Source organism: Dermacentor variabilis, chromosome 8 (assembly GCF_050947875.1).
Source record: "Dermacentor variabilis isolate Ectoservices chromosome 8, ASM5094787v1, whole genome shotgun sequence".
NCBI classification, from domain to species: domain Eukaryota; kingdom Metazoa; phylum Arthropoda; class Arachnida; order Ixodida; family Ixodidae; genus Dermacentor; species Dermacentor variabilis.
Window position 1 is genome coordinate 52,898,966 of NC_134575.1, and position 20,866 is coordinate 52,919,831.

At 46.5% G+C, this 20,866-nt stretch overlaps 1 protein-coding gene across 1 annotated transcript in view; it reads left to right on the plus strand.

The window, feature by feature from the left end:
* Nucleotides 1-20,866, plus strand: part of LOC142590214 (cytochrome P450 3A41-like) — a 79,897-nt gene that overhangs the window by 17,109 nt on the left and 41,922 nt on the right. Inside the window, exons 3-8 of the mRNA XM_075702134.1 lie at nucleotides 3,569-3,621; nucleotides 5,234-5,330; nucleotides 8,524-8,649; nucleotides 11,045-11,288; nucleotides 13,061-13,191; nucleotides 14,415-14,511. Coding sequence (XP_075558249.1) covers nucleotides 3,569-3,621; nucleotides 5,234-5,330; nucleotides 8,524-8,649; nucleotides 11,045-11,288; nucleotides 13,061-13,191; nucleotides 14,415-14,511 — 748 coding nt within the window. The remainder of the gene's footprint in view (nucleotides 1-3,568; nucleotides 3,622-5,233; nucleotides 5,331-8,523; nucleotides 8,650-11,044; nucleotides 11,289-13,060; nucleotides 13,192-14,414; nucleotides 14,512-20,866) is intronic.

Here is a 20,866-nt window from a genome sequence, read left to right on the forward strand (position 1 = left end):
GGCTGTGGTAGGGCCCGGGCCTGAGTTGAAACCGTAATAGGCCTGGGTACGCCCATTTGGAACTTGGAAAAAACTGAGGGCAGTATAAAATTATGCGAGATCTCTAGTCGCGAGTGCTGTTGACGGTAATGAAATTGGCATTCCAACTATGTGGTGACATGATATTTCTGGAGTTAGGTATATTTAACACCTGTAGTAACAAAAGGTGATCCTGAATGTGATTCTGGTGGTTTTCAGACTTCCATTGCTTCTGCTACATGCGACATGCTGCAGCATCGTCCCACTTTGCTGTGGTACTCGCTTGCCAAGGTCGCTACTGAATATGGACGGCGACGACTGAAAGACACCGACGCAATGACAACGATGGAATGACAATCGTATAAAGGCCGAAGCATTGACGACGATGACATGAAGAAACGGAATGACGAAGAGTGTATAACGACGATGATGTGGCGACGACAATGTGACAACAGACGGACGACGACGCAATGACGACGACGGCATGACAGCGGCGGCACAATCGCTATTGAACGACGGCTGCACGATTACCACAGAATGACGAATAAGGAGTTGCGCCTTTGGACCGACGACTGCGGCATGGTGACAATGGAGATGACTTTGCTGAAGTGATGACGATGCACAAACGACAACGCGTCGACGACTATTTGATGACAATGGCGTGAACACGGCCGCCTGCTGAGAGTCGAATGTAGTAGTTGGAATGACGACGATGGTAACGAGCCCGACGGTATCACAACGAATGGATCACAGCGATCGTGTCACGAAGACGCGATGACGACGCTCGAATGACGACGTTATGAGGACAGTGGTACGACGACAAGCCATACCGGACAGTCACCAAAGTCGTCAGCATGCCGCTATGGCATCGGTGAAGCTGGAGAGCGAGTGCCATAGCAAAGTGGGCCGATCCCCGGGGGAGAGAGTGTGTCGCACATAGCTGAACCAATCGAAATCTCAGCTAGCCCGCTAAACACATTAAAATAAATGTGTATTCGCCAATACGTTGCGTCGCTACACTGCTTGAATGATAACCGCATCAACTATGACAGGGATCGCGAGTTGAGTTCTGCTGGAATGCTTTCGTCTTCGCGACACTGGAAAACTCTGGTCAGCATTGCTTCCAGATTATCAAGACCTCGGGTTCGTAGAAGTTCTCCAGCCCACGTCACAAACGGACAACCCAACGTACGAATGGGGGCGGCGCAGTGGACAAAAAAAACGACCTTTTTGGTGTTTTTGTTGGGTGTACGCTTCAATCACTCAAGCGCGGCGTGTCGTCTTCGTGCGTACGAGCTCTGTTTTGAGGTAACAATAACAACAATTTGACAGCAGCTCCGCGTGTCAACAAGATGTAGCGTGGTATTGGAGTGGGGAGTGGTGGCGAATGCATACATTCGAGAGCGTCCAGACGTCCCAGAGTTGTATTAAAATGAAAACGAGTTGGATGTTTGCATCAATTGAATATATGCAAAACTGTTTGAACGACAGGAGACTTGCTGCAAAAAGAAAAACGAATTCGCTAAACTGTCTTCGGTTGCCCAAAACATCCTTCGTACAGCAGCCGCAAAAGGAATCTATGGGGAAAAGCACTACAGTGCAATTTGTTACAGTTTCAAAGAGAGAAAATGTGCCCAAGTACAGAGTCGTTAACAATATTATGTTGCTGCACAAAAAAAATGTATATTTTCTGCTGGCGTCAGTAATGTGCCGCTTCGCATCGTGTTGTGGGTGAGCATGTTTAAAAAATATTTAAATTTTAAATGCGTCCTTATAGTAATGAAAGAAAATGGTGACAGATGCACTATGGAATATTCAACCGAAAATTATTTGTGTGTAGGAGCATAGTGCAACTTGCTATTGGTTTGCATTTAATTTCTTCATTATTTGTTCTTGCTGGTTGAATAATGTGCCATATAGTTTATCACCTAACTATTGCAAATAAATAGAGTGGAACTTTCAAGTGCCCTGTGCTTTTTAGATAAGTAATTTTGGCCAACGCGAATCCTGCAATGTTTTGCAACGTTGGGGAAAGGCTTCTGGAAAAAAGAACAGATCGCAGAAAATTTTAATCGCGCAGTGCAGTTTTCTTTCGAATGACATTCTCTCGTGTTAACACGTTAAGTGGTTCAGCCCTCCTGTTCCCTGCCTTGTAGTTGTTTTTCTAGCACTACACGAGTTCCCTGGGCACTTCCATGAACCAACAAGCATCGTGTCATAACTGTACGGGAAAGAAAAAAAAACACGACGTTGTCTAAAGTATACGTGCACTGTGCATAACACTGCACAAGTTGAACTGAAAGTAGACAGAGCGCATATTTACCCGTATCAAGAAACACGGACGCATTAATTGTCGACAGAATAATTAACGCCAATAAAATGAAGCCGAATAACGCATTAAAATTGCAGCATCGGTTTGCTGCGACGGGGGACCGAGGTTCGAATCCCGCCGCCGGACGCGCCTCAGTTCTTGCGAATCTAATCGGCGAAAACCAGAACAGCGACCAACCTAATGCCGGCCCACCAAGATGAAACCATGGAATGGTAGGTAAAGAAAGCTTCGCATTGGAAACTTCATTAGGACTCCTTTAGTAATTTGTTAAGAAAAAAAACAGCTCCGATGACATTGCAGGTCCGGCAATCGAATCCTCGGGGCCTATTGCGTGGCGCAGCCATTCGATCATTTTTATGCAATCTCAGTTTCTCTCACAATATGTGGCCATACCCCCGCATCGTCTTTGTTCACGCCAGTGGCACGTGATCTGCAGACGAAGTAACACATGGCATGAGCTCAATCGTGCATCGCCAAACACGTATCTTGCAACGCCCTGTTGAGTAACTGCACATGCGCGTGCGTGTATTATGCAAATCGCCGCAAATATCCGCTTAGACGCTTTCAGACTTTTGGGCATGAGGAAGAAATGTGCGAGGGTGCAGCGATTGTTGAGGCGATTAAAGCTAGCTTGACTTTTTCTGTGCTTAAGAGGATAAAACGGCTCCCGAAATGTTCCCCCCAAGTGGGCATTTCTCTCGCATCCTTTCTGTTTCCTTTTTTTTCTAGTGCTTTCTTGGTCATCTTTTGTTTTCTTTGCTGAATTCATCCGCTAATAAAAGAAAGTTATGCGCCTCTAACGTGCTATGGGAATCGGTTTAAGCAAAGCTTTCGCTGAGGTTGGCGAGCAATACTGCTGATTATTTATTTATTTATTTATTTATTTATTTATTTATTTATTATACATTGCAAATTTTGGCAACAAGCACAATATGTAGCCTTGACGATGTTCTTGTATGGGGACCATTTGCATCCCCCTTCCTTCCCCTCAACCCCCCCCCCCCCATATAAAGCATAAAACCAAACTTGGGCAGAGAAAGCACAAAACGCTTTGCTTTAATTAAGAAGTAAAGACCACATTTCCTGCTTCTTTTTTCTTTCTCGATCGGACTATTCTTTCCAAATGATCTCTTGGGTAAGGCTCTGAGAGCTGAACATTAAGTGCTGTTCATTCATCTAACGTTCTTTGTTCATTTTCTTGCACGATATTCTTTTCAGGAAACAATAAAGGTTTTGAACGAGTGGTCAAAAACATACGGTGACATCTACGGGTGAGATGTAAAACTTTTTTACCTCAATAAACGTCTTTTTTGCGGTTTTATTACAATAGTGCAATTTCTAGCGCTCAATATGTGAAGGGAGGGTGTTGTGAGGGCCAACTTTGATGTTTCCACAGATACACAGCAGTGTCACGTCAGTTTGAAGATGGCGCTAGGCGATAGAAGAGTCCTAAATCATTGTTCTGTATCGCACATTCGATTTCCTCAATCCAGTCTTTTGCTTTAATTAATGTTAATTTTCTTAGCCGCTTCAGTGGACCAGTGGCTCGGGCGTTGGACTGCTCTACGTCAGGTCTCCGGTTCGATCCAAAAACTCTCATGTACCTTGATTTAGCTGCAAGTTAAAGAAGCACAGCAGATCAAACTTAATCCTGAGGCTTCAACTAAGGCATTCCTCATAACCAACTGATAAAGATTAGGACGTCAAGACGTCTTGTTTCTTGCTTGTTCTTACAGTATAAAACATCAACAAAGTATACACTAGTGTTGAACGCACACGATACGGAAACATGCTCCTGGATAATTTTCTCGTTAGAGGACTAGTAAAAATTGCTTTTATCGTTGAGATCGCGTACGCCGACTTTTGTTTTTTCCGGTTAAAGTGAAAATTCACAATCAATAATATTCTGCCGAAATTAGTACATTTAAATCTATCCCAAGTTCCGTTCGGCTTAAGATATGCTAGGCGATAAAATGAAAAGCGGTAGAGGAACGTGCTCGGGAAACATTGCAATCCCGGCGTAAAAAAAACAGCTCAGCTAGAAAGGATGTACACCCAGCCACTAACGAAGAGAATCGGGGCAGAACGCAAAACGCCCGTATACCGTGGTTTGTGTTCTCTGTAAAGAATACAGACGGTTAATACCAATTCCAAGACCTGCGACATGCCTCCATCATAGCCTACTGCGCAACTTCAGTTTCACAAGAGTATATAGTAACGTGGCATTTTTTGGCGTCGTCTTCTTTTTGCTTCAACCTTGTAATCCACGGAAAAGTCCTCGCATACCTCAGAGTGCCTTAAATAAATAACTGTAATAGCTTCATACGAACTGGTTTTGATTTCGTTTTCAGGACATCTGTGCATCGTGGCGCCACGACCTATGAAATGTTCCCATAGGAACATGGCTCCACCACATTTCTGCACTTGCTCCTAACTAACCTGGTCGGCTGTTTCTTTTTTTTTTTTTCTGACGGATAGGGCATAGGAATAAGTGGCAGTGCAGCAAACAATAGAGCGAGTAGGATTGAATACGAAAATATCACGACGTCATGTTCCCACGTGACATCTCCTGAGACACGAAGCCGAAAATTGTTGGTAGAAACCTACGTATCTCTGTAACCTTAAACTATTTTGTACGTTCTGAGGCTTGCGAATGTTCTTTTCAGGTGATTTACAGGTGTAGGGCTTCATTCACAAAAACGGAATCAACGTCGGAGATGTCGTACTCTGAAATGTTTTGAGCTCTTTTTTGAATGATTATTCTATTTAATGTAAGGCGACTCATCAGAATATAGTTGGTCCTATATTTTTGGTGCTAATAGTTTGTAACTGCTACTGCAAGGACCACAAATTCAATGGACTTTGTTGCTCCAACTGACGCAGGATGTTTAACGGCGATGCCCCATTTCTCATGGTCAAGGATCTCGAACTTCTTAGGCGCGTCTTCATCAAAGACTTCGGCAAGTTTGTGGATAGAGGGGTGAGTAGTCGTATAGTTCAGCGATTAAAGCCCCCAGCATTTCTTATTGTGACAATATTTTTAAATTTTTAACTCCTGCGCTTATTTTGCAAATCTTCACACATAGATGTCAAAATATTCACGGTTTCGCACGAACCTCCCCCGCCAGGTCACGTGCGGAGATAACGGAGTCCTTTCTGGCTTAATAATATCAGGTCAAGATCTCAGATCTCGATGAAACAGCCAGATATTGAAAACAAAGGGACAAAGATGGGAGTGCGTTTTACTGAGTTATGTTTACTGAGAGTTATGTTTACTGAGTTTACTGAGAGTGCGTAAGCTGAGTTATGTTTGTTATGACGAGTGCAAGTCCACTAGCAGAATTTGCAGTTTTCGTTGAAATATCTAGACGGCACACAAATATTTCATGTTCTGACATGTGGCCATCCATCTATATCGAGACTGCCTTGTCTTGGAGACTGCCTTGTCTTGGAGCTGTGAAAAGACAACTGAAGCTTCTTTTACAAAGAACACAAGATCGAGATACCAAAGTTACCCAAGCAAGCTAGAGCGGTTCCAGTAAATGCGGCTGCGGAAATAATGCTCCAACAAATAGAAAGGCAACGTGGCTAACCAGAGGCGGTTCTGGTTCGCTACCCTACACGGAAGGTAGGGATAGAGGACAATCGAGTGAGAAAGGACAACGAAGCAGTACAAAGAACTTAAAGTGCGCGCGTATGTAAGGCGTAGCCCACAGCGGTGTTGTTGATTATCCAGGCACGTGGTTCTTTAGAAACTAGAGTAGCGCAGCCATTCACTACTGCGTAGAATGGCTCCACTGGAATCAGTGACCTCGAGCCTTGTTTTGTGCACTTCTCAGGTCACGTGCCTCCCGTCCCTGGTTGCGTCGCAGCTAGGCCGGGCTTCCGGCAAGTACGACATACCAGTATCTAAACGCGACGACGCTGAAGCCACAATTCGTACAAAATTGTTCACACCACAAAAAACAATCTAGGTGATAGATGCGGTCGGAATCCAGAGCGCAATGAACTTAGGTGAGATTTACGAAAGCCTTCGACTCCCCGAGAGGTAATGTCCACTCACACGCCATCGATTGAAACCAAGACACACCGTTACTTTGCGAGAGCAGAATGAAACCGCGCCAACCGTCCGCTCTCGTGGCACGGTCATTCTCAGAGATACCGCTTTGTTACGGAAGCTGCTGCAAGGCTGCATCACGATCTTTGCGTTGATGGGGAAAAAAAGCTTGTAGATTTGAGAGCGGTTCTTTTATCTGGTCCCAGTGACACAGCACTGTGTAACCTTAGAAGGCAGCTGAAAAGTTGCAGTAGACAGTTCATTGTTGAAGTAGTAAAGGCAAAGCGCAGAAGACCAGGACTCAGGAAGAAGAACACAAACGACAGGACCGGCGCCGTTTGTGTTCTTCTTCCTGAGTCCTGGTCTTCTGCGCCTTGCCTTTACTACTTCAAGCATGAACCAACTAGCCCAAGCAAGAGTTTTGCTTGATCATTGTTTAAGCAGGTCATTAATAATGAGTGCAAGAACAGCATTCAGTACAGAAACTTTTGCACCCATCAGTTTAGTAACATTGTGTGTCAATTCAATTAGCTTGCAGTCGATTTCGCCGGAATGATGAGTAGTGTTGTACTAATGATGAGTGTCACCAAACCATCCGCAGAAGCCTAATTCTGTGTGTTGAGTGCTCGTAGATATCGGAGCGTTGCTCTAAATAAACAATGCAACTGGGCGTCACCTTTCTTTTCGGTACCTGGAATACTAAGTTTTATGCGATAGCATTGCAGGCACTACAAAGGTGCTGGCCCTTGCTGAGATATCTACTTGCTATTGTTATCTTAGAAACAAGGGGTGTATGTGCAAGAGACACGTAAGCTTAAAAGGACTTTCACCACAGAATGAATGCATCAAGGCTGCACCGTCACCGCGTTCTTTGGAAATGTTCTGAGACAGATCTCTTTATCAGAAAAGCACGACAAAACAGGCCTTTCTCACCATGGCAACACCTGATAATAATATCAAGTACCTGCACATTTCGCGTGTCACGCTGCTCCACGTCTTCCATCAGAAACAGCAGCAGTTGTATTCACGTAAAGAATTAGTAGGGATGGAGAATATCTCGTTATTTTCTTTACCATCATATGTTTATCATACCTGAATTATGAGAAAGATGGCCGAACGAATAATTGCATTGGGAAGCATTTCGCTGGTGTTCTTTCGCTACGCACCACAGCTCATGAATATTACTGAAAAGCGCATGATCAACGCATTCGACCAGCTCCATAATCTACGTGTTTCCAAGTCGCAAGATAACGACGAAACTCAAAAGATATCTAATAACCACACTACGCGCAATTGAACGAGTAGTGATAGGAGCAAGGTCATGCATAAATGAAACAGCAGTTTAGAATATGAAGTTTCGAATACGAATATAGCTGGCATTGTTGTTAAAATTCTCAAGGAGCTGAAATTGGCCCTTCTTGTAATACGTAGAGCAAACGGCTGGCTGTTTACTGTAGAATAATGTAATAAATGCAAAGCAAAGGGAAACGCTGTCGGACAAGCAGGATATTTTGTTGGGCGATGATAATGAAAAAAAAAAACACATACTCTATAGCTAGAATTGGGTGCCGCAAGAAGGTGGTAACTGTAGATCGCCAGGGGCAGTGCCGTGTGCTGCAGTTGCTATATAAACGAGTTTAACAATTACTTATTTGCACGAGACCAGCAGCCATGTTATTTAGTACTAACCTCCTCTTCCTGCCGTACACTCTCGATCTCGTTTCGCGTAGGTTCCCCCAACAAGTGGAACACATTTGCTAAAACGTTGCGCGTACCAGGTGTAGCCTACGTCAAACAAATACCTTTGAGCCTTCCCTCTTCCTTCGTTCGAGATGATTTTCACTGCTACCGTACAGTACTCTTTAACCTACTCTCACACATATTAAACTTGGTACGTAGGACACCTTACTTCTGTTCCAATTAGCTTTCAATAAATAAGTTGCAAATTTTTTTTTACAAGAGAACGTTCCACTTACTTCGCGGAAGTAATGTAAAACGAGGTCAAGAGCGTACCAACAGTGTGGCTAATACACTGCCTCAGCAGTTGCCAAAAGTTATGCCATATCTATTTATTCATTTATATCCATGATTCTTCGCTCATTCTTTATTAACGCAGGAGGTGTGGACCATGGTTGGGTCCCGCTCAGAGCAGCGGAACTCGCTCTCCTTTGCAAAAGCTGACCGGTGGAAATTCGTCAGGCGGTTCGTCTCAATGGCCTTCACATCGGCGAAGTTGCGACGAGTAAGATTTTTGTAATACTTACGTGTTCATTTGGCATCAAATGAGGGTGCGACCATATTTGTGTGTGCGCGTGTGCATGCGGCAAAACTGTGCGAAAACTCCACATTTATCTTTGTTTTTTTTTTTAATTGAACTATGTAGGAAGCGTCCTTGAAGTGTCTTTGAACACAGGAAGATTGAATTGTATGGTCCATCCTTAAGTCTACGTGGAATGTATTTGTTGTACCAGAGACCGGTCATACCCGCGAGATAGAAAAGCACGTTGTTATATTATGCGGCGTCGTCCCTTTGTTGTGGGCGCTTACCCTCTCATACATCGTCAGCCAGTCCTTCACGTCATTGTCGTCCACGCCGCTGAATATTCCAGGGCCCCTGTGGCGATCGAGGCACACTGGTCAGAGCACATGACGGACTGAGGAGGCACTGGCCGGGATGTACTAGGAGGTGTTTGCTAGGATGTGTCTTCAGGCATGACTGAGCGTAGGATACGCGATCCAAGTTCACCCATTGACACTGTAGGCCAAAGCACTCTTCCCAACCTGTATAGCTGTTTCTTAGCTACCAGCGTTTGGTCCGACAATTGGAGCAGGGCATGAACTTTCAGCACGAGCGGCATTTCCGGAGCAAAAGCGCTGGAGAGGATTGCCCGCTTTAGCTTTCCTCTTCTTCACTACAGTCTAAATAATACCAAAAATTTCCCGCAGAACCCATCTCCCCGTGAACATCAACATTAACCCGGTTCATCATCATCATCAGCAGCAGCAGCAGCAGCAGCAGCAGCAGTAGCAGCTTCGCTAGGACCACTGCAGGGCAAAGGCCTCTCCCATACTTCTCCAAGTACCCCGGTCATGCGCTAATGCGGTTCACATTAGGATAATCAGCGACACACTGAATTGCCATCGCCCAAACGCACCATGAATGCGGCGTGTGCTGCAGCCGGGATCCTCTCTCGCGCTTTTTTTTGACGAGCTGCGCCACCTAGCATCGCCGCCGCGAAATACGCGCGTGACATCCATGAGGCACGGCGCGTCGGTACGTGCGGACACAGAATTGTTCCGTTGCAGCCGCGCATCTGCGGTTGCTACGCTAAAACGCCGGGCTGCTGTGCTTAAGGAGCTCGTGTTGCCCGAGTTCGATTTCACCACTGACCAGATAAATTTTAAAGAATTTTCTTTTTTTTCTTTTTGAAGAATGAACGTGAGAGTGATTTCATACGGACATGCTTGCATACATACATACATACATTCCACAAACTGGGTGACGTCCCCCCAAAATTATAATCACACTACATTATCACATTATAAGGCAGTTATGCGAGCGGGAGGTGGGCGCAGATAGCGCCATACTGCACGTTCTTCGCGGAAGTGTAGAGGCTGGCGTTGCAAGCACTGCAGCTGTATGAGTGAGAGCGGAAATGCAGATTCCTTGAGGTGCACGGGAAAATTCTTCGTTTGGTGATTACTGAACCTGAAGCTCGTCTCCCAGAGAATCTCGGTGAGTGAGCAATCTGAGCATATCCTAATGTGGTGTCGATACAATGTAGGCGACATAAGCGCTCGCTCAGAAAAGCGCTTCTGTACCCGCATATTATATTGGAAGACGTGGACGCGCCTCAGCTGCCGCGAGCACGTCATCATGTTCCAGAGTGCAACAAAATTCACTCTCCTTCGCCCCCACCAAGGAAACACTTCCTCTAGGATACACTTCTACCACCATATCTCTGCGCACGGGCGTGCCTGTGTATCGATAAGTACTATGAAAGTCCCGAAGAGTTAAATGACGGCAACATATAATTAAGCAAAGTAATGCTTAATTATATGTCTTGACCTCGTTTTCAAAAATTGCAACGTAAACGTAATAGGGAAAAAAGAAATGAAAGTAAAGGAAGAGATAACATGCCAACTGCGGGGACGCCTATTCCTCAATCATCGACACGTATAGTGCGGTGTTTGACGGCACAAAACTGCACAGTTCGTTATAAGGAACGGCGTTGCCAGAGAGCTAAAAAGCAAAGGACACTTCGCGGGGACTAACACTAGCGTGCACGTAAATACAAGTACGCTAGCGCTTCTGCATTTCGCCCTCATCAAACTGCAGCCCCCTCCCCCCCCCCCCATCTGACGGGATTCCAACCTGCGACCTCGCTCTCGGCAGCGCAGCGCCACAGCCGGCGAGCTACCGCGATGGCCGACAATTAATGGCCGCAGTCACGTACAACACGCCCGAATTCCCAGGACAACTCACGCAGAGGGCACACACTGGCGAGAAGTGGAGCTTCGCAGTGACTGGCATAACCTTATCCCGCTCCCCATCGCAGGAGTAGCCAGCCGGCCTCTCGGCTAGTTACGTCCCTGCCTCCCTTTCATATCTCTCTCTCTTTCTCTGTTCACTGCAGATGGTGAGCATCATGAACAAGGCAGTGGACCGTTTCCTCGACCTGCTCGAAGCCCGCTGTCGAGAAGCGGCCGACGGACAGGCGAACGTCAGCCCGCTGCTCGGCGCTCTGGCTTTCGAGCTGACGGCCGAGACCGCCTGCGGCATCTACCTGGACGTGCAGAACAAGCCGAACGACCAGTACTTCAACTCGGCCAGGTCGTACGTCCTCAACGTCGTCGAAAGCGCCTACCAGAGGGCTGGTCGTGAGTACAGCCGCAGAACGCAAGAAAAAGAACTGCATAACCAAAAAAAAAAATATGTGCACACGAAGATGAACAGGGAGACAGGGAAAAGAATGGGATAAAGGCAAGGGGGGCGGGGTAGTTAACCAGAAGATTCTCCTATCGGCTATGCTACCCTCGCGGTAAAGGATAGGATGAATTGAAACGTGATAGATAGATAGATAGATAGATAGATAGATAGATAGATAGATAGATAGATAGATAGATAGATAGATAGATAGATAGATAGATAGATAGATAGATAGATAGATAGATAGATAGATAGATAGATAGATAGATAGATAGATAGATAGATAGATAGATAGATAGATAGATAGATAGATAGATAGATAGATAGATAGATAGATAGATAGATAGATAGATAGATAGATAGATAGATAGATAGATAGATAGATAGATAGATAGATAGATAGATAGATAGATAGATAGATAGATAGATAGATAGATAGATAGATAGATAGATAGATAGATAGATAGATGAAAGAAGCGAACAATGTCTGCAGTTAAGCGGCCGGCGTCAGGCAGGCGAAGACGTTCGCGCAGGCTAGTCGCACTTAATAAGAGCAAAAGCGTCTTCACGGCGACGTGAACTGTCGATCGATGGGGACGGTGTTCCTGTACATCTTGAACGGAGGGCGCCCAATTGTCCAATCACCGCAATGCGTTCGAGACTGTCTCGGTAAGAGAACTTTAGGGATTCAGTCCCAATAAGGTGTCCGTTCTTCGCAGCCGCAGACATACATAGAAAGCATGTCGTTTTTTATATGCGGTAGTTGTCTGAAGCTCGGAGTTTGTTGCAATTACTAGAAGAGAGAACTCGTGTTGCGCTGCTGTTGTGCGAATGCGATAAAGGTGCGTGTGCGTGTCTATATTATTTGTTTCGAAATTGTGCACGCCAGCTATGCACGAGGGGCTATACAAAGCATGAAAATAAAATGTGGCACAATAAATGGCAGTTTAAAGCATTGCCATGAATTACATATACAGTGTCTTCAAAATTAGGATTTATGCTTTTCTTAAAATTAGGCAATGGGAGGCGCACGAGGACCACCTGTGCAAATAAGTTATGAGGTTAGGGGGACGCAAAGTGAGATTATAATTATCGCTGTCAGCAGCCCAATTCACTAAAATTGAATAATTAACCTTCTATTAACTGCATTAAGCGTGTATGTTTGTATTCAACACTTAGAGGCCGTCGCGTTTCTACACAGCATCACTTGGAAGAATTCTTCTAGCGCGCCTGTGCTCCGAGATATCAGACTCCACTTGTTAACTGTCGTTCGCATGATTACGCATGCAAGGAAGTTAGGATCGGCGCAAAGAGGCAGTGATTATTGTCGCCCACGGAGCTAACCTGCCTTCGACCCCACCTCCTACCTCCCACCCACCTCCCGTCACCTTCCTTTGCAGGGCTTCAGTCTAGTACCCTTAAACTTTTTTGCTGTAAAGCCTAATCCGCGCGAGGCGGCGATTGTTTTCGCTTCCAGAGCTAAGCTGCGTAAAACCCCACCTCTCCCCCTCCCCTTCATCGCGTCCCTTTCCTTTACAGACTTTTCATCTAATCCTTAAACTTATGGCGTAAAGCATGGTCCAGATTTAGGTACGTGAGCGATAATCCTAATCATGCACATTAATGAATGTTGATGTGGTATGACTGCCTCTGTTCACCTGCGTAACAGTTACGCACAATGAGCAAACGCTGGTTCACTTCATTGTCAACTTTTTTTCTACAGAATTCTTCTCAGGAGTAAAAAGCCTCGTAGCATTCACATGCTTCCTGGAGCGGTACTTTGGAAACGAGCCACTCACGGCCCTGGCCAAGAAGGCGGAACCCATTGTTGCAACGAGGAATAAAGATCCAAGCGTAAGTGCGACTTAACCGCCTCTTAAAGGAAAATCATTGACGAATATTGCATCACTTTGGCTGCGCATAGGACGAAAGAGTAGGAGAGGCGAAACAAATAGCAACAACAATGCATCCCGCGCTGACGCGCAACAGACACTTCACTATATACTTCGAGCAATGGATATCGAAAGGTAAAAGGCTGGCATACAGCGCATGCTCATCGAGATGAACTATCGCTATAGCGCCGCTATGAGCAAACAGAAAAAAAAAGTCAATGCGCCTTCAAGAACGCATTGACTTTCCGCGCGGAAAGCCAGCTTGCCTCTTTCAACCGATATAACGCTGGTTGCTTTTCATACGTACACTGCATTGCTCAGCTTCTCGTTCGGGGCATCCTTGAGCCAGACAAGAAAGTACGCGCAATCTGCCTCGTAATCTTTGCTGTATATACATTCCAACAGGGTACGTCGCAGCTGCTCCATCTTTTTTATTGTTTAATTTTTAAAGTTGAATTGCAAATTTAAGTACACGAGAAAAGATAAATCGTTTGTATCGGCAACCACTGCACCGAAGTCAATCAGGTTCGTTGCTTTTAAAAGAAAAAAGAATAAGTTATGGCAGGAAGAGCATATTTTGATCTAGCCCATCAATATTCTTACAATTGCTTAGAATTGTAAAATTTAAAAAAAAAAGACAACTATCACGTTTATAACTCTGTAGCCTAGCAATGAAAAAAGATAGGATAATATTGTTCACCGCATTTATTAATACACGTAAAGCGGACAAAATCAATATGTTATACAGACTCGGAGGTATATTACTAACAAATCTACCTAAACTATAAAAATTAAGATAATGAATTTGTTCGCTTTAGATTATCTGATGGATGCAGTTTACAGAACTGGGACATGTCCTTGTTGCAAAGCTATGAAACAATAAAGTTCGTGCTTCTACTTTTTTTTTTTTTGAAGCTTGCCCATTTCCGGCAACATCAGTAAAAAAAAATTCAGGTCGTATATCAAAATTCAATGTGCAACAGCCACTAGAATATTGATCTTTTTTAAATGCAACAAATTTAATTCATATCAGCTGCAAGGTTATCCCAGAAAATAATATCACTGTTTTACATGTATTTGAACAGGTGGCATCAGTGTTGAGCATGAACTAAATCTTCCTGTAAGTTGCGCCAACTCCAGAATGCGCGCAACCGCTAATTCGTCTACATTCTTTTCTCGTCCTAGCTTGCTCGCCCAGACCTGCTACAGACTCTCCTGGAGGCCAAGGTTCCTGAAGAGCTCCTTAAGCGTCGGGAATTTCGCGAGCGTACTAATGACAAAGGTGAGCAACGCTGATGGAGGTGGACACTAATGGGAAGCAGTTACTCGTAAGCTGATGAAATGCATATTGTTTACAGCATATCATATTGACCGCAAATAAAGACGGGGACAGAGGGAGAGAACACATAAACATCACGGTTTATTTGCGGTCAATATGATATGCAGTAAATACCAACTAGGCCAAAGTGAAGTTCTTCTGAAGCATATTGTTTAGCTAACAATAACGAGATATTACCTCGAGAGGGCAATATGCACACAAGAGAGGACTGTAAACAATGTAGGCACCAAATTTTGGAGCCCAATTGACCATAGCATAAGCTTTGCTTGCTTGCGAGGAATGCTTTCCCGAAGTATGACTGACAGCAGAAAGATAAAGCTGAATTTACTTCAATGTTTAAATCCACGTAGAAATGAAACGTAGCTCCCTTTTCTATACTCGTTGCAATAGCTGTCATGAAACGTCACAGTTGAAAGAAGAAGAAGTTTGGTTCGACACAGTCGCACTGCTGTCTCACTGTCTAGCGTTTTTGAATTTTTTCGACGTTTTGTCATAGATTTGTCGAAGACGTCGGACGACTCGCCAAGGTACCTTCCCTACCGGAGGCCGGGGGTGCCTTCTCCTCCCGTCGCTTCGATAGGAGCCTGCAGAAGAGCCCGATCTGGTAGCGGTGCGAGCTCCGTCATGACTACGCCTGACCTGACACCGGGCCAGAGGCCACCGACTGACCCTGAGAGCAACCGTGACTGTAAGCGATACAAGGCTGCAGAAACAGACGACGAGTCTACGCTTATTGACGATTGTGACATAGCTGACATCACAGATCTGGACGATGAAGGCTTCAGGCTTGTGCGGCACCGCAAGAAGAGGACCGTCGGAATCCCAGTGATTGTTACGCCTGCCACAGAAGGAGCCGACCTGAAAAAAGTAAATCCCATTGTTCTGTCTACGGAAATTGAAAAAATTATTGGCGCATCGCCAGTTAGGAGCCGCTTTACTGCTCAAGGAGCCCTGCTTCTAGATGTACAGACAGAAGAGCATGTGAATTCCCTTCTCAGCTGCAAGTCAATCTCAGGGACTGCAATCTCAGCACGAGTGCCCAATTCGTACCTGCAAAACACGTGCATTATTAGAGGAGTACCGAAGTGGTACACTGACGAGGAACTGTTGTTATACCTAAAACCACAAGGAGTTTACCATGCAAGGAGAGTCACTCGACGCGTCCAAATTTCCGAAACCGATTGGGAGTCCAGGCGAACCAGCTCCGTGGTTCTTACGTTCGCTCCAAATACAGACCGTCCAGAGAAGATCAACTTGGGCTTCACAAGACACGAGACCATTGACTACGTTGAGACACCACCTCGGTGCTTCAAGTGTCAGCGCTATGGACATGTGGCCAAGCACTGCCGTGGTGAGCAGCGGTGTAAGAGATGTGGAGGACCCCACGATTTCAAAACATGCGCGTGCAGAGAGAAATTTCTATGTGCAAACTGTAGTGGTGGTCATCCAGCTAGTTATAGCAAGTGTCCTATGCGGGCAGCGGCAATAAAGCGTAAGAAAACATTTATCTTGGGGCCAACAGGAAACGATGAGAAAAATACGACGAAGAAAAAGACAGAAAGTCAAAGAGACTCACACGAAATGAGATGTAGCTCAAAGAGTGAAACTGATTTTCCAAGCCTGAAGCCTTCTCCAGGAATCCAGGACACAGTGGTGCCATCGCGCAGTGGACCGGCTAAAACAGTGAAATCAATGAACAGAGGCCCCGTAGACGAGAAGACTGCTGAACAACCGGAACAGCGAAGTTATGTGTCTGTACTGCAGCGACCCCAATCGCGTTGCGATGAAAACACACCACAGGAGGACTGTCAGCAGGTGCTACGTGCTCTCTTCAAGGCCTTGCGATCACACATAGAGAAGATGCCGGCGAGCTCGATGAAGGAGATGCTCGAAGTAGTCCTGGCTCTCGAGTCAGTGATTCTCAGCTCCGCCTCTTTTTAAAGCACCTGTCAATATGGATGCGGTCAGGACACAATGTTCACCATCTCGTCCACAGGTGCCACTTATTATGCAATGGAACTGTGCGGGTCTTGCGTGCCATTTACCTGAACTGTCGCTTTTCTTGCGTAACATGCCTGTGCCGATATTGGCCCTGTCCGAGGCTGGTCTTCCAAGTTCCAGATCAATGGCTGGTTATGTCGCACTTGGAAACCAAAGTATTCCGACATTTCCGAACGGAAGCGCCAAGCTATATGTGAGACGTGAAATCCCACATTACGTTCTCCCAGTGCAAGACCTTTGCAGCAGTGCTTTGGAAGTCACTGCTGTACAAGTGCGGCTGGGAAACCGAAGCCTCAGCGTGGCCTCCGTGTATGTGAGCTCTCGCCTGAAGGTCTCGATGCGAGAAATTATAAGAGACCTCTGCAGCCGCTGCCCAGCTCCTAGGATTATATGCGGCGACTTCAACGCGCACCATACTCTCTGGGGCGACAAGGCGACTGATGCACGTGGAAAGCAAATTGTTAGTGCTTTAAACACCGAGGGACTATGCGTGGCAAATGACAAACAGCCAACGTTTTTTCGACCACCGGCCTCTTACAGTGTCATTGACTTGACGTTGCACTCAACGGACATCCTCGCATCGTCAACGACTAGTAAAGATAGAATGGGCAGTGATCATTTTCCTGTCTTCGTTAACATTGCTGGATATAGAACCAACGGCCGAAGATCCTGTCCGGTGACGCATTGGGATACGTACAGGGACGGCCTAAGTGAATCATCTGGAGACCTGTTCGCGGACATGCTACGTAGCAAGAGATTGGCTACCGCTGAGCTGAAGCTACCCGACCCCTTCCCCGCTCCGGATCTAAAGCTCAAAAATCTATGCGCTGCCCGTAGAAGAGCGGAACGGAGGCTGATGAGGACGAAGGGCGACCCACCAATGAAGACTATATTCAACAGGATTAACGCAGTAATTCGACGTTATACAAGGAAACTAAGAAGAGATCAATGGGCATCATTTTGTGCAAGCCTATCGGTCTTCACACCAGTTCCACGGATATGGTGGGTCGTTAATAACCTTGCTGGAAACTTTCGACCAAACAAGCCATTTGAAGCCCTAGCATTGAAGTTAGGCAAGACACTCACTTGTCTTGCGAATGCCTTCGCTGAAATATACTCTTCCGGAAGGTCAGCTGGCACAACCAACCCGCCCCCGCTGCTATCGTCGTCTCTAATGGATGCTCCTTTCACACTCAGAGAGCTGGAACTAGCTATGAGCAGCCTCCGACGTCGCTGTGCGGTGGGACCTGACCTTATCAGTAATCAGATGCTGACTAACCTACCGGTTGAGAGACGGCGTGATTTGCTGGCATTTTTTAACCAAGTCTGGGCCAGTGCAGCTATCCCACATTTATGGAAGGTAGCATGGGTGGTACCGGTTCTGAAGCCTGGAAAGAACCCTGCAGCTCTGGACTCATACAGACCGGTATCACTGACCTCATGTGCAGCGAAGCTAATGGAGAAGATGGCGTGCACAAGACTCACTTGGTATGTCGAGCAGGGTCGGAAACTACCATCGTGCATGACTGGGTTTCGGCAGCGTCTAAGCGCTCAAGACAATGTGCTGGACCTGCTAAGCCACATAGAACATTACAGTGCGGATGGCCTGTCGACACTTGCTGTTTTCATGGATGTTTCTAAGGCTTACGACTACGTGTCTCAAAGAGCCATCATCAGCCAGTTGCAAGTTATAGGCGTCACGGGTCATCTCTTGCACTTCATACATACGTTCCTCAATGATCGTCGCATCAGAGTTCGTCTTGGCGACACATTGAGCGATGAAATACGTATATTTCGCGGTGTGCCACAGGGGAGTGTTTTATCTCCCTTATTATTTAACATTGCCATGAGTACCCTCCCAAGAGTACTAAACCATCGAACACCAGTGAAGATATCTATATATGCCGATGATATCTGCATATGGGTCTCCGGCTACCAGCATCGCCGCCTCGCACGAATAGCCCAGGGAGCAGTAAAAGCCATTCAGGGCCACTTGGCAACGATTGGATTATCGCTATCAGCAGAGAAATCATGATTCGTACTATTTCCTGGAGTGAAAAGAAAATCTACACGCTTGACGCTGAATTTGAACGGATACCAGATTCGACAAGTCACCAACGTCCGATTTCTGGGCGTTACCTTAGACCACAGGCTACTCTGGCGCCGCGGCGTTGACCACGTTGTGGCGTCATCGTCACCCAGGCTACATGTGCTCAAGCGAGTCGCTGGCATATGCTGGGGCAACCACCCGACGTCGATGCTACGACTACATACAGCGTTGGTTACCAGTCGAATCCTGTATCAGCTACCTCTGATGTCACCCTCAGACAGCCAATACGAGCGCTTAGAAGCCATCCACAAAAAAGGTATCCGACTTTGCCTTGGAGTCCCTCAGCCAGCGTAAAACAAGAAAGTGCTCTACGAAGCTGAGTCACGCCCTCTACGACTCCAGGCTTCCCAGGCTCTGATGATCCAGCTCCTACGATTGAGTGAGTCTACGCCCGGTAGAGCCCTCTTACGACGTATAGGTAACAGGCCGCGCTCACATTTTTATGCAGCATTGAACACGCTTCGCGTATTAGGATTGCGCTGCTCGAGACAGAGGGAAAGGATAGAACCACCCTGGACATTCGAGGACATCACATGCAACTTAAGTGTACCACGATTGCAATCAAAGAGCTGCATTCCATTTGCAGAAGCGAAGTCATTAGTCCTGGAACACCTGAACACGATTTACCCGAATCACCTACAAGTATACACAGATGGCTCTGTCAAGGCAGACGAAGACCGCTGTGCAGCTGCAGTCTATATTCCCTCTCTAAGATATACGTGGTCTGGCCGTCTGGACTGTATAGCCTCGTCGACAGTTGTGGAAGGCGTAGCAATAGCTTCTGCGCTGCGCAAACTAAAGACTTTGCCTCCGCAGAATGTGGTTGTCCTTACGGACTCGAAGGCCGCATTACAACAAATACACCGTGGTTTGCCATCCCTCAAGTTCCCACGCAAATCACTAGCCATCGTGAAAGAACTCAATAACAAAGGCTTCACAGTAAAGTTTCAGTGGATTCCTTCCCACATTGGCATCTCAGGAAACGAAAAAGCTGATGCGCTTGCATACGCAGCACTCTATCAACCTCCCAAAATCAAGGCTCCAAAGAGTAATCAAGTGCAAAAATCTGACATTCGAAATCACTTTGCGTCGCTTTGGGTTCCACCGCATATGCCCTGCGTAACCAAGAGATTGCACCGAGAGGAAGCCACACTTCTATATCGAATAAGGACAGGATCTGCTAATACACCGGCCTGGTTATTTAAAACGGGGCGAATCAATTCTCCGAACTGTACGGCATGCAACGAGAGAGGAGACATTGAGCACTTTTTCTGGTCCTGCCAGCAATTCCAAGATGAAAGAGACACTCTCCTGAAAATTCTGCAAAACAAGGACCTTCCGCATGCGCGCCTGCAAGACCTTATATTTCCCGAGGGATCAGTTATAGCCCGCAAAGAAACTTCACGTCTCCTCATCGATTTCTTAAGAGAGACCGGTTTGATGGACATATGGTGAAATCCTTCAGCGGTATTGTGCGAGACGCTCGGGCGGAGCAATTGCCGGCCTTGTTCGCCAGGCTAAACCCGCCTGTCGCTACAATTCACCACCACCACCACCACCACCACCACCACCACCAGTGGCTTCGCTCGGCTAAGCCAGGATATACGTAGCGAAAGTTAAGACATGGTTAGCCTTGGCTAATCTTGATTGCAAGTCCAGGTTAGTCTGGTTGTCTAGTTTTGTTGCGGCGTTTAGCCAGTCGTTCGGCGCGTTGTTCGTCTGTTTCCTGGGCGATTCGTTTCCTCTTGATCTCGCTCCGATGTCGATTCCAGGCCTCCTCCTGCTTACCAGAATGGTCGCCGTCCATACTGCCGCCTCAACTGTGGTTGCGGCGCACGCGAGCTCTCCTTTTCAATCCTCCGACATGTTATCAGGTATACGACGCAGCTGGCGAAGCGAGTGGAGGCTAGCGCAACGACGAGGAATGTTATGTGACGTCATACCAAATAGCGGCACTGGAAAGGCGCGGCGCGACGCAGCGGCGGAACACATGTGGCTTGGTGCTACTGGTAGCGCATGCGCAGTAGTGACTAGGTGGCGGGAGAGAGAGAAATATCCCCGGCGAGGTGCGCGTTCTGACGTCATGTGCCGCCTCAGAGCACCGCCACGGCGAAATCGCAAGTTCGCAGCCAGTAAAGCTTTCGCTTTAAAATAGTGTGACGCTGGCTGCGACAGCTTTTCAGAGCG